Genomic DNA, 14,792 nt, shown 5'->3' on the forward strand with positions numbered 1-14,792 from the left:
GGTATAAAAATGGTTTGGATTGGGGGACAACAATAATCATATCGTTTTTTGTAGGACAATTGTTGTTTAATATTTGTTATAACATTATTTCACGATTAAACTAAGAAATTGACTCTTAGTATTAAATTTTTGATTATCAACAAATCAACGTGTTTCACACCTGCCCAATCTCTTAGCTATTACGATCGACCTTTTTCGCAGAGGAAAAAGTTGGGCATCTTGTTGAAACGAAGCTGCATAGAAAAATTCAGCTTCCTATGAATAATTTGAAAAAACAGGCCCGGCCCATAGACTACTAGTATTATAAAAGACAAAATTTGAGTTAGATTTCCCGTTTTTCTTTATTGCTTTTATAAATGTTTACATTAAAAAATATGTACTATTTAAGTACGCCGTTGAAAAATTACATAATGGACTTCTGAGATATATTATAAAGAAATGGAAGTGTGCGTTTTCCGCATAACTAAAGCAGAATTAGTGCGAAGATATAAACTGCTAAATTTGAGGAAACTAAGAAATATTTCATCGATAATTTATCGATATAAAATAGTTCATAGTAAAATTGTTGATATAAATTTACTGTCACAAATAAATGTTCTCGTTTACAGAACCAGAATACCATTATTATTTTACTAAAATAACCCACGATTTAACAATTGCAGTAACGCTCCGATCAATGTGTAGACTAGCTAATGACAATCAGAATGCATTTGATATTTTGTAAGCAAATAAATAAGTAAATATCCTGCTTAACCGTGGGACACTCTGTATAGGTCCTCACATTCATTCTAGACGAAACAGTTAGATAATCTCGACATCTGAACAGTGCAGCACTTGCAACATTTACATTTCTATGTATGTATCTAATCTTACATATTTGCCCAAGTTCTGTGTTGCTGATTTTTTTTGGTACTGGTTCAATAAAATTATTTTTTTGTTTGAAAAGTATGTATTTCGTATTTTCTATATTAATCTTTAACTTCTTACTCAATAACCAGCTTCTTTTGCAGCTCTCTGCACCGTAACTACCACAAAATCATCGTCAAATCCAAAACTTCTGTTTGTGTTTCGATGCGTTTTTTTATAGCTTCAATTTGTTTTTGGACTCTATTGGGTATTCTGCCTTCTTTGTACACAAGTCGAGCCACTGTAAGCGATTTGATTGATCTATACGCATTTTACTTTTAAAAGTATTTAAAAATTTCCCTTCTACAAATTTTTTCCAAAAAAAAAAAAAATTAAAACTAAACCTTGTTGTCTGTGCGTTGTGATTCAAATGCTTTTTGATTAAATAAATCCATTTTAAAAGTCAGACAACTGGTTCGGCTTCAACCGTGGGAATTAATTTCGAAAACTCGTTTAAATAAAGCCAAAAATACGTGGAATCCGTTCAATTCCCGCGGACGCAACTTTGTTCAGAGAACGTTTGGTTGAAAAATGTATTTTCAGCCATAAGCCTACCTCAAAAATGTTTTTGCAACTTTAGCACTTGCCTCTTCGAAACCATTAAAAATTAATCCATTTTATTCTACGGCTTTATAGTCAGAAGCTTTTTGTTCTTAGAGAATGAAAAGCCAACAGCGCTTGGAAATAAAAAGAAAACGCGATTTACACTGAAAATATGGGTAGGCTTCAATAATTATTTAAATCGATTTCTTCTGGTTGTAAAAAATAATTGACTTATTTATTCACGAATTAAATATATATACTCGCATCGTGTCATCAGAACAAAATGTTTTTTTTTATTTTAAGCATCACATTGGGCTCCGGCCAGTTAAATTCCTTGCCTGGGATTACCGCGAGATGGTACTGGGCATTTTTCTTTTCCTTTTTATGATGATGCCAGTTGAATCATTTTATTTATTCATTTTAAAAAGTTAACCGAACATGCATATTGGTGTATAATAACGACGTAGTGAAGTGAACGCGTTTGTTATACTTGTTTTTAGGTTTAACTTTTGTGTATCACATCTGTCTGGAATCGGTATCGCCGACGTCAAGTTGCAATATCTTAGAAAAATCTCCATCAGGGTCCACGAAAATTTTAATTTGGTAAAAAAGTACTAGAACACGGTGCAACCTTGTTTAGAGTCTTTTTTATTTGTTAATTAATGACATATTTTAATCGCTCTTTTAGCGATCGGATCGATTTGGTCTCATTTCAAATTGTGCCTGAATGCGTTTGTATTTGTATTGCTAAATTTGTGAATTTTTTTTAAATTTTTTAAAAATTACTTTTATGATGCCCGTGTGAGAAAAACACCTGTCACATTTTATAAATAATTATTTTTGAGACCTTGACTTTGGGTTTGACTGACTGTAAGTGGAGGAGATTGAATTATACTATCCGAACCATTCTTTTTGTTTTGTTTGTGTTTATGTATCACATCTGTCTGGAATCGGTATCGCCGACGTGAATTTGCAATATCTTAGAAAAATCTCCATCAGGGCCCACGTAAATTTTAATTTGGTAAAAAAGTACTAGAACACGGTGCAACCTTGTTTTGAGTCTTTTTTATTTGTTAATTAATGACATATTTTAATCGCTCTTTCAGCGATCGGATCGATTTGGTCTAAATTTGTGATTTTTTTTTAATTTTTGAAAAATTACTTTTATGATGCCCGTGTGAGAGAAACACCTGTCACATTTTTGAGACCTTGACTTTGCGTTTGACTGACTGTGAGTGGAGGAGATTGAATTATACTATCCGTACCATTCTTTTTAACTACATTTAAGGAAAAACTTACGCTAAGACATGGAAAAAATAAAATTCGATAGGGTTTATTAAAAGCTTTTTTGTCGACTGCAACTTTTTCATGTCGAAAAAAAATTATTTTGTAATGAACATTGTAAAAATCGAAAATGTTTCCTCACAAACGAGTGTTTTCTTATTTCTTAACGTTTGATTGGATAGTGTTGTGTTTATCAAATGAACTGTTTAATATGTGCACGGAAACCCTTCACTTACAATTTTAGAAAAATAATTCAGTTGGGTGTTGGATTCTGACCAACATTTATCAATTACCTTTTAAAGAATTACATTTTAAAAATAATTAATCAATTAAAATTTCTGAAAGTAAATATACTACAAGCTTCCAAGGGATGATGAGAAATGCTTGAAGAAGTGACAAAAGGCAACAAAGGCAAAAGTTTTTAAATAAAACTTTGCTTAATTTTTTTTAAGTCATTGCAAAATTGCAAAATTTAATGAAATTTTAAAAAATATATATATTTTTTTAGTTTTTAGATTTAGCATTGACTTTATCAATTCATCCAAGGAATAATTTCCTAATTTATATTATCAAGGACAAATTAAACAGATTTATGTTGTAGTGGTAATCTTTCTGTTGTAAAGGCTGGTTGTTATCATGTACATACTTATCGCCAAGTTACTTAAGCGACAGTAACATAGTAATAATCATTTGGTGTTATCATTAGTGTTTTAATTGCTTAGGGGGAGAAAAAGTTTTCACATTAGAATTTTCGAAATAACTACTTAAAAAAAAATTGGAACTTTAAAATCAACAAACAAATAAGTTTTCTTATGCTAGTTCCTCAAATAAAAAAGTATTTTTAAAAAAGTTATGTAGTTATTAAAAAAAATCATACTACAGTTAAGTTACGATACAATAAGTTTGCGTATGCCAATTTCTCAAATAATAAAAGAATAGGATTTGAAAAAATGTCGCGAATTTAAAATAAAAAATCGTCAACTCTAAATCGCACTATTTCGTGTTAACCAACTACTTACATCGCGCTAAAAAATCTCGCCGCACCATAACACTTCACACATTCTCCATATTATGCTGCAGCACAAAAATGAATCCCCTCACATCGTGCACCCGCCAATCGCAAATTCAAAGCCGACATAAACAATTATCGCGACAGTTCAAGTCGACATCGAATATCGTCGGTCGCGTTCGTATTTCGCGCGTCTGCATAAAGCTCGCGACTTTCCTTGTCAGGACCGATCAAAGCGGGCTTTTAATGTGCACTGCGACCTCGGCGGCGAACTTCCGAGTCGGGAGCTTACAAAGCACATGATTTCGGACAGGTGAAGTATGCCCGCGCGGAGTATGCGCACTCGTCCGCACGGGCTACACGCGGAGTTTCGCTGGCGCGGCAACGACCGACTTTCCGACAAGTTTTGTACGCTATCGCCGCTAAGTGACAGCTTCACGCGGTAAAAGCTCGGAGAAAAACTACGCGGGTTCGTTTTCTAGGTTTGTGCGCATTAATCGATGTCAACTGCAATTTATATTATTTGATAATTTACCTGAGTTTATTTTTTCCGCCGTAAGTTGGCACTTAACTTCGGTTACTTTAGTATTTCTTGCAATCATTATTAATCTTTTTTGTTTTCAGTACACAGTAGATAGTTCAAATAATAGATAGATAGACCAAAATCGTATGTATCGGCGCGTTCGGGGTAGCGCGTTTACGTGGAGACATAATTTTCCTCGATCGAGAATAATTATGATTTGTTTACATTACAATGTTTTCATAATAAATCTATTTGATAATATTTACTTACAGTGACCCAGCTTAAAAGATTCAGTTGCATTTTAATTATTCAAAGAGCTAAACCTACCATAAATGTGTTTACAGGTTCTCAATTATTTTAAATAAATCATTGCGGTCAGAGTAAAATTTACCGAGTAAAATTTTACTCGGAAAATTGCGTACGGCGATTATCACGAATCATGAAAGGTTAATCAAAACCTGTGCCCAATTGTTCTCACAGCTAAAATGATTGATGATTTTTAAATTTATTCAATAAGCAATATTATTTATCAATACCTTTGTCCAATACTTCAGCTGCGACTATTTTGAGGGTATGGTTGTCAATTAAAACATTTTGGATTATGTAAAAAAATAATCAGCTACCTAGCATACCCAAGAATTAAAAAGTAAAAGTATGAAAAAATTTTAATTGCATTAAAGCGCTTGTATCTGTATGTCTTCGTTTAAACCTCTCTCTTCATTTGGATAAATGTTTCGGCCGCTTTCGGGTGTTCGTCGCCGGTGACTCGGGTGATTTGGACAAATGCCACATTATAGCATTTGTGTTTTTCCCTAGAAAATTACCACTGTCAAACATATACGGAACCTGTTCAACAGAATCTTGAATCGGTGCAGGGATTTTTCGTTCGGGACGAATTGGAACCTTGAAATAGAATCCATTAGTTATTATTTTGATTGACTGAACGACTTAACTGAGAAAATAGTTGCGGTAAACCGTATTTGAGTCACGAGTTTTTTATTTGGTATGAGCGGAAGGCAGCGGAGCGAGTGTGTAATAAACGAGTCACTTTATAAACGTGTTGCATACTATACTTTTTCTGCTACTGTTAATTTTGGATATATTTTTGCAATAAAAAAACACGAATGCATTCACTGACATGACCGTCAGAATTGACGAACGTCAAAATTCAAGTCGTGCAGTAAAATCTCCGAAAACATTCCAGTGCTGTCAAACCTGTTAAGTAATGTGGGGGACAAGAAACTCACGTGGTAAGGTGTTGCTTTACGCACGCCAGATCGGTGTATAATTAGGTATTTGACAGAAGGGAGTAGAAAAGGTTATAATGTTTTTTCAGAAGCTTTAGATTACAACCTGCTTCCTGTAATTCTAATATAATTTCAAAAATTTGAGGGTTGTGTTATCATTCCATTTCTCTTTAATCGTCCTTTAACTGGAGGTTGACGGTAATATTAAAAATTCGGAGAAAACTGTAAAATAATTTATTTGTGTCCAATATGTTTATAATGGACAGTTAAAGTGAACAATCGGACAAGGCTTACATTGTGGTTCAATTCTTCTTTAATTTGTTAATTATTATCAATAATAAATGAATTAATTTTATTAATATTAGCATAGTAATTATTTTTCTTTTTAATGGACAAATACATACCTTATTATTCAAATTTGTATAATCTCGCTGTGCGTTCTACTCCGCCCGTGTAATTTCTGCGAATGGATACTGGATATTATAAAATGAAGGATTGTCACATAGTATCAAACTGAATTTCATAAGCTGAAATAGTTTTTTTGCGCTTACGTTGTATATTACAAAAACTGAATTCCATTATAGCGGCAAAAATAAAAGATGGTGTTCTTGTAACGATGTCATCGATATTTTTGAAGCAGACTATGGACGATCAGTTTAGTTCTTTATGGCATGTAGTTTGGTCACAAAAACCTTTACACACTGCCTGTCACTTTCTATCTAAAAATACTCTGAAATACTCAGACCAAGCTTGCGCAAAGTGCCATTTTAAGCCGTCAACCTAGTCAACTAGAGTCTAGTTCGATCAAATTCTCAACTGTTTCTCCTTCGGCATTGTCGATCGTGATTTCACCTCTCCATAATACGGCGTTAAATAAAAACTTCACTCTCCGCTTCTTCAACTTCAAAAATTTTGTTTGCCACGTAATCGCTTTTCTTCCAAATTCCTGATTTGCGAAAATTGCAGACCACCTCCAAAATCATCTGATATTCGTTAGCTCCTTTTTGCAATTTCTGACCTCACAGTCTGATAAAAATTGAGACAAAAAGAGACACTTCTAATCAATCAATCAAATGAAATAGTAACGAATCATAGTATCATTACTGCTATTGACTGCGAAATCGCTTATTAGAATGCCGCGTCAATGGTGTATCGGCAGTATGTGTGCATATCTGTGTGTACCTACAGCGCAATTGTCTGTCTTGCCAAATATCGATTGTGGAATCTTGTGGAAGCTATTGGGCATCCGAAACTGGATACGTCAGCTTCTCAGAATACAGTCGCCCTTACAAGTCACGATTAATTATTATTTTCGGTACCTTTGTTTACTCTGAGTTAGTAGTGGTTTAATGAAATCTAATAACTAACGTTTTGTACTCTAAAATTAGGCTTTTTTCTATTATCGTGAGTACCGATTCCTTGAAAACTCTTGCAACGTTTTGAACGGGATCATTCATCATTAGAAGGAAAAACAGAGTTCGTTTTAAATTTATCTTTTGCCTGAGCGGGTGCGGTAATTGTTTTTACTTTTCTTTCTTTTTCTCTTCGATAACCCAACGTCATCAATCAGGAAACTTTCAATCGGGATCTTATTTTCCGCTACCTGTCTTTTAGCATTGATTGTGGTTATTCTCGTCCAAGCGCAGGGTAGGTTACAAGAGCCGGTGTGAACAGAAGTTCATCTTTATCATTTAATCGTATAGACGCGAGACATTTCATATATTAATATTTTCTCATTGAGATTCATTTTGGGGGAACCGAAGTGGTGTATTACCGATTTTTAGCAACTCTCGTAGTACTACGGAGGAAGACTTAATGCAGGTAAATGAATGATACATTAATTAGTAAGTAATGCGGATGTGTGTGATAATTTGCATACAGCTCGCGACTTAAGTCTAACGCAAAGTGCAATGCGTCTGATTTCTTATGAGTATTTCCGAAATTTGCATCTTACTGTACTTAATCTGTATTGCTACGTTGCGTCGAATATACATATTCTATTAATGATGATCCTAACATTAGTATCTAGTTAATTTGGAGCACACGACCTAAATTTGTTGAAATATTATCTGATTAATTTTATATGGTTTCCTATTTTTAGATTTCGGTTTTAACATTTTTTGACAGGTATATACGTTCGTTCCTCTAACTAAAGAGGAACAAATTTGAATAAAATGACGAATCAACTTGTTGAAAAATAATTTTTGTCGGTAATATTAACACTATTTGTGGGATTTACATTTGTGAAAAATCTACAGGTTTAATGGGGCTATGTTATTCAGGATCCCATCGATTAACATTAAATACTACAGTAACGCAAAGGAAAAGAAATGTTTCATTAATTTTATAAAGGTTGAGAACATTATTGGAAGTTCCAAAAAATTTTACAAAATTTATGTGTTACGTCAGAAATTTTGTAGTCAAAGAAAAAACAAAAAATAGTCTTGTGTTTTGGTACTACTGTCACTTCACCGCTAACAGTCATGATTCGCTAAATCTTTGTTGAAAGTAGCATGCCAGTAAATAACTCTTGATAATAATTAGTTCGCGTTTGTAAATGTTTTTCATGGAATTAGCTACCGGTAATAGAAAAGCGGTTATTTTTACAGGGCTTTGTAATCAGTCCACTAAAAAGAACAACATTCAATTGCCATCTCAGAAAATTAGATAAAATTAACTAAAAATAATTTAAGACACCTATGAATGTATTTCACTGTTTCATGTACACGTCAAAACGGTGGATGAGTTTGTTATACATCGGAGCCCTAATAAGCCCGAGTAATGACGCTAGCATACGTATAACTAAAAGGATCTGTGATGGTTCGCAATCGATGTTAGTTCAAAATACTTATGTAAATCGACCTCAAGAATTACAATGATTAAAATGTACAAAACTTTAAATGTACCATTTTTTCTATATGGGTCGGAAACCTAGCAATATCAGATGAGACGTTAGTATGTACCTTCGAGAGAAAGATATCGAGAAAAATTTACTGGGCTGTCCAAGAGAGTAACATCTGTAGACCTATTTACAGCTTTGAGCTCGACAGCTTCTAAAGAGGAAACATAGAGATAATAATAACAGCTTAAATTGGCAGGCCTAGATGGGCAGTACTTGTAGCACCCTACAACAATAGCCAGGAACTTCGAGGCAATAGAGTTAGAGGAAGACCAAGGCTAAAATGGAGAGACCGAATCTTTGAAGATGTTGCAAAGACTGGTACAGCCAACTCTATGGTCTTGAAGGGACCCCCACGTAGCGCTGTAACACTGACGATGATGATGATGACAGTGAGAATTTTGGCTTTTTCTACACTACTATCAACTACTGTCTCACTTTAAAATTGTCGCACTCTCGCTGCTCCCAGAGAGAAGGATGCTATTCCAGACAATCCATTACCTATATGACTACGATAATAGACTCGTACAAAGTAGGTCCGCACGATTATGCTGACGTCTAGCGATTTTCCGGATCTCGATACGTTTTTACAATAGCAGAGAACAGACCTTCGTATAGACAAAAAGCAGCAACAAGTTGTAATGTCTGTCCTTGGGTCATAAATTGATAACGCGAAGTAACACATTCAGAGCATTACATAGTTCTTTGAACTTTATAGACAAAAAAATCTCACAAGAGAATATGAACAAATTTTTCGTAATACCATTTTTGATGAAGTCAAGAATTAAAAAAAGATCTTCCTTCAGAAGATCTAAGAATAACTGAGTTTTCCAAAACAAAAAAAGAAACTCTTAAACCGACAAAAAGTATAATTCATACAGTGGCTTTTAAATGACAGAAACCGCTATAAAGTAACTTACGTCATTGTTTCCCATGAAGTTTTCATATAAAAATGTTTCTCTATTCTGATTTTTACTCTATAGCGGTCTCTGTCATTCTTGTATGAATTATTATTCATCTCTTGGTTGTGCGTTAGTTATGTTAGTTATGTTAGTTACTATTATCGAAACATGCTAAGATTTTTTCGGTGCTGGCACACTCAAGTACTATTAAAATGAGGAGAAAGAACTTTTTGCTTCTTCTTTATTCAACGCCGCCACAATCGACTATTTAACAAATTTATAGTCAAAAATATTCTCCGCGTATTTTATGCGAGAAAATTCGGGTGATGTAATCGAAAAAAAGCTGCGCCCCGAATTGACAAACAATAATTATTTTTTATCAATTAACCCCGGCTCTGATTAAAATACCTCAGCAAGCAGCGCAGAATACAAATTCATCCGATCGAATTTATTCCGCTTTTAAACGCATCCGAGCGATAAATTATTTTATGTATTTTGGTGACAGAATTTAATTTAAATTTTCAATAGAAAATTTAACGGGCCACCGTTTAAAACTTATAATTTGTACTTTGTTAATTGCCAAATGCCGTGCGCGCGACCGGTAAAGCAGATAACGTTTGAAAATTGTGTGTGTGTGTGTGTGTGCTCTGCTTGTGCGGAAATGTCACCCACGTTTTCACCTGCAGACGTACCTTATGTTAAAGTTTCAACTGATCGTAATTATGTGTATTGCGTTAAATGAAAATTTAATTTGCATTCCGCTTCCAGCAAGCTTGCTTGCGGTTGCCGGGTTCGATTATTAAGACTGTAACGTTTTCTTTCTCAAACAAAACCGAAACTGCAAAACTGTGGACTGCATTAGTGCGTTATATTATCACACGTATATATCATGTTTTATATTAAAACAGCAACCTTGTGAGAACTGTTCACTCAATAAGTCGGGACTGATTTACCGAGCATGTTCATTAATTTAAGGAATACCGGAATGATGCTATACAGGGCGATCCCAATGCTCGATATTGGGGTCACTGCTTATTCATATCTACACCTGCAGTAATTTGGGACTAAATTGTGATAGTGATTTGATAATGATTGATTGTGATAGTGATTCAAGTTATCAACTAACCTTATAATTATAATCTTATTTTATTTAAGCAGATGTGGTGTACGGTCTTCGATTGAATTCGGAAAATATAACCAGAATACAGAGGGTGCAAAATTCGTGTTTACGACTGATCTACGGTGTTGGCGCGATCGCAGATCATATAAAATCCGTAGGTCAAATTGGCTCTCAACGGGAAAACGTGGACATATATAGAATTATTTAGTAAGTTGACAGATTCAGTATATTTCACATTATAAGGAATTAGGGACTGGACTTTGATCTTTTTCAAATTGTTTTGTAGTTCCTTTTGTACTTTGCTTTCGGTTTACTACTATTTGATATAAAGATATGTTTTGTTGAAAGTTCTATTTTACTGAAAAACTTTTTTACACTCTTGAATATTTTTCAAAAATATTCATTCGTCTTCGATTTTCCTTTTTTTTAGGGCTATTAGTGATATATTTACTTTAATATCTTGACCAGATTAGATACCTAGAGGATGCGTAGGTATGTGCTATAAAATATATAAAACATTATTTTCTTTTTAATTAAAACAGCTGCCTGAAAGTGACTGGGACTAACTATATCTATCTAAATCCCATTTTTAGCAATAATTGATAATTATAACTGACAAGTACTAATAAAATATATTATCGTTTAGTTTTTGTTCTACTTCAACGTTGAAAGTACTGATTACCCTCCAATTGCATTGGAAACTGGAACTATAAAAGTAAGAATGGAATTTTTTAGCTCCCTGATGATGATAATTATTAAAGTTGGTGTGTATTTTTCCGAGTATTTATTCTGGGGTTTTTTACAACAATAAATACGCAGGTCTATTAATCAGGTGAGTGGGCCTAAATTTCATTTTAAAGAAATCAAATTAAAAAAAAAATTGAAACAAATAACCTCCACGTAGGTTTGTTTTAAACTTAAAAATGACAAAAATCAAAGTTGGCGATGACTGCAGCAATTCAGTAACACCGGGTAAATATTTTCATTGTCCGCATAAAAATATGTGAAACAAATTGCTTTTATTTTTCTGCCTAACCTAAAGCTACTACAAACAATACAAAAATTGGTAAAAATAGAAAGTTTTATATTACACCGTTATTTTAATTTGCAAATGGATTGGACCACATATACCATACCTACGCGTATTCCATACCAAAAGTATTAAAATTGAATTATTCAAAGCGTTATGTGGTTTCTCGGAAAAAATTCAATCATAATTTGATTTGTATTAAATTATTTATAAATTTGTGTCACGCTAAGGCTTCACTTAGAAAATCACTACTCGTCTTCGGTTTGCATTTAATGCCGACCGCCGTAATTCTTTTTGCATATCTTATGAACGAATACCGTCGTTACTGCATTGCAATTCAGTTCCATGCATTGCGTTTGAACTCATGGTAAACCCACCAATGTGGTCTATTTAGTTCGAATTTGGTTGTAGTTATTTTTGTTTTATATTACGTTATTAATTTCACCATTGAAAATCAAGAAATCAAGCATTAATTTTTGTCCAGAAAATTATCTTTTTTATTTCTCACAAGTTCTTTCTCTTCATTTTTAATTTCTTTTTTTTTTTAAATAAATTAAAATTTGGTAATTATTTTCAAAACTCTGCACAGTGTATGACGTTAGTTAAAAACTACTTCCTTCTGATTCTTCTTCTTCTTCCAACTGATGTGTAATATTATAAGTAGATTTGCAAGTTGAATTTTACCACCTGCTTTCAATTATGATATCGAAAAATGTTATAAGGTCAGACGATCCAAAGTCTGATGTAACGTAAGAATAATGGGTAAACAAATAAGGATTTTTCTGGAGAAAGTGATTCCAGTAGAAAGTTAAGTTAATAATTCAATATTCATTCATTTTGAAATGACTTTTAGCAGACGGACTCGTGAGGTCTGGTTTATGTAACTGTTATGTACAAAAGGGTTATAAATAAACTAAACCAAAAACTGATCATTTTGACACTCGTGGTAAATTTCTGTCACTCACGAATGGAGATTTTCATCTCTTTGATTGGTACATCAGACCGTCATTAAAATGGCCATTCGAACCCAAATGTCGCAGCATAATACGTCTCAATTATTCGTCCGTCCTGCAAACAGCAGAAACGCAATTAATCACCCAACACTGATCACGTATTGCGCCTAGACTAAATCTAAAGAGAGCGTATACCTACCTACCTTAGTGTCGGCGATTCGCCATTCACATACGCGACACGGGTTTTGTAGGGCCTATTAAAGCAGACATACCCTATAAATTTCAAACCCTTCATCTAAATGTGGGTTTAACGCGAGGGAAAATCCAGTTCAGACCGATGTCGTCTGGCTTACGTAAAAGGTAAAACCGTCACTGTAACGTACTTACAAGGATTTGGCTTTAAATGATAAAAAAGGAAAGGACGCATTCTTTTATAGCAACATCAAGTTATCATTAAGCTCAGCTGGAAAATGTCCATCAAAAAATAATTAGTAGTGTTATAAATATCTGGAATTATTGTGTTTAAAACTGATAATAATTCTTAAATACAGAAACATTTCTGGAGGTTATTTGCTTGGAATCTTTACTTTTAGAAGAACTAAAAATATGATTTATTCAATATAATTTATAGAAAAGTTTCAACCCATATCATAATTCAATAGCAAAAAAAATTAGACAACATATAAAAAACCTACCGCCAAAGTAAACAATTATGAAAGGTGAATTAGTTGCATTTGTACTTTTTTGGTATTTTGCATAAAACGGGTCTAGTCCATTAAACAAAGTGTTTCAGTATAGGATGCTGGTCTTTGTGGGCGTCAACCATTAGCTAATTTTGAGAAGAAAGTTTCAAGTACACATATTTTCTAAAATTTTAAATTTCGCTTCTTAATTTTTTACATTAATAAATTGGAAGATATTTATATCAAATTTAATCATCTAAACGTCAACACTCATTTTTTGATATAGATTTGTTCTAAGCAATAGGATGTTTTCGGAGATAGTTCGTTAGTCTTGAATTTGGACGGTTGTTTATTCTTTGTTAATTTTTTAAACCCCTAAATTCACCTATAGCTATACATATTGAAAATTAATCGAGACTGGTGTTAAATGTTGGTGTTCAGTTTTTAATGTGATTGGAAACTGGAATCTAAAATATCTAGTTACTCGGAAATAGGCGTTGAAGACGTGTAGATTTATCCTTCCTTTTGTGCTTAAAATGAAATAAAACTTTACTACGAAAATGGCCTTTTTCATAACATTATTAATTAAGATATTTTCAGCAGTTACTTTTGATGTTTTAATTTTTTAACACCCTAAACATACAAGTTTTGGACTAGATATCTTTGCGTTAAATTGGCCTACAGCGATATGCTATGAAAAGTAAAGGGGCCAGGAAATTTGCGAAAAATTGAACTGCTTTGTTTAAAACCTTCTACAAAAAATTAATCGAGAATGGTGTCGGGTTTTGGGGTTTCAGTTTTTAAAGTGATTGGAAACTGGAATCTAAAATATCTAGTTACTCGGAAATAGGCGGTGAAGTCGTGTAGATTTATCCTTCTTTTTGTGCTTAAAATTAAACAAAACTTTAGTACGAAAATCGCCTTTTTCAAAACATTATTAATTTCTAAGATATTTTCAGCAGTTACTTTTGATGTTTTAATTTTTTAACACCCTAAACGTACAAGTTTTGGACTAGATATCTTTGCGTTAAATTGGCCTACAGCGATATGCTATGAAAAGTAAAGGGGCCAGGAAATTTGTGAAAAATTCAACTGCTTTGTTTAAAACCTTCTACAAAAAATTAATCGAGAATGGTGTCGGGTGTTGGGGTTTTAGTTTTTAAAGTGATTGGAAACTGGAATCTAAAATATCTAGTTACTCGGAAATAGGCGGTGAAGTCGTGTAGATTTATCCTTCTTTTTGTGCTTAAAATTAAACAAAACTTTACTACGAAAATGGCCTTTTTCATAACATTATTAATTTCTAAGATATTTTCAGCAGTTACTTTTGATGTTTTAATTTTTTAACACCCTAAACGTACAAGTTTTGGACTAGATATCTTTGCGTTAAATTGGCCTACAGCGATATGTTATGAAAAGTAAAGGGGCCAGGAAATTTGCGAAAAATTCAACTGCTTTGTTTAAAACCTTCTACAAAAAATTAATCGAGAATGGTGTCGGGTGTTGGGGTTTCAGTTTTTAAAGTGATTGGAAACTGGAATCTAAAATATCTAGTTACTCGGAAATAGGCGGTGAAGTCGTGTAGATTTATCCTTCTTTTTGTGCTTAAAATTAAACAAAACTTTACTACGAAAATCGCCTTTTTCATAACATTATTAATTTCTAAGATATTTTCGGCAGTTACTTTTGATGT

General features: G+C 33.2%; 1 protein-coding gene across 1 annotated transcript in view; it reads right to left on the reverse strand.

The window, feature by feature from the left end:
• Nucleotides 1-4,075, reverse strand: part of LOC132700941 (chaoptin) — a 182,158-nt gene extending 178,083 nt beyond the window's left edge. The window contains exon 1 of the mRNA XM_060668541.1: nucleotides 3,753-4,075. Coding sequence (XP_060524524.1) covers nucleotides 3,753-3,780 — 28 coding nt within the window. The 5' untranslated portion in view covers nucleotides 3,781-4,075. The remainder of the gene's footprint in view (nucleotides 1-3,752) is intronic.
• Nucleotides 4,076-14,792: the final 10,717 nt, after the last annotated feature.

This window comes from Cylas formicarius, unplaced genomic scaffold, assembly GCF_029955315.1.
Source record: "Cylas formicarius isolate icCylForm1 unplaced genomic scaffold, icCylForm1.1 PGA_scaffold_4__25_contigs__length_36172078, whole genome shotgun sequence".
Lineage (NCBI taxonomy): Eukaryota > Metazoa > Arthropoda > Insecta > Coleoptera > Brentidae > Cylas > Cylas formicarius.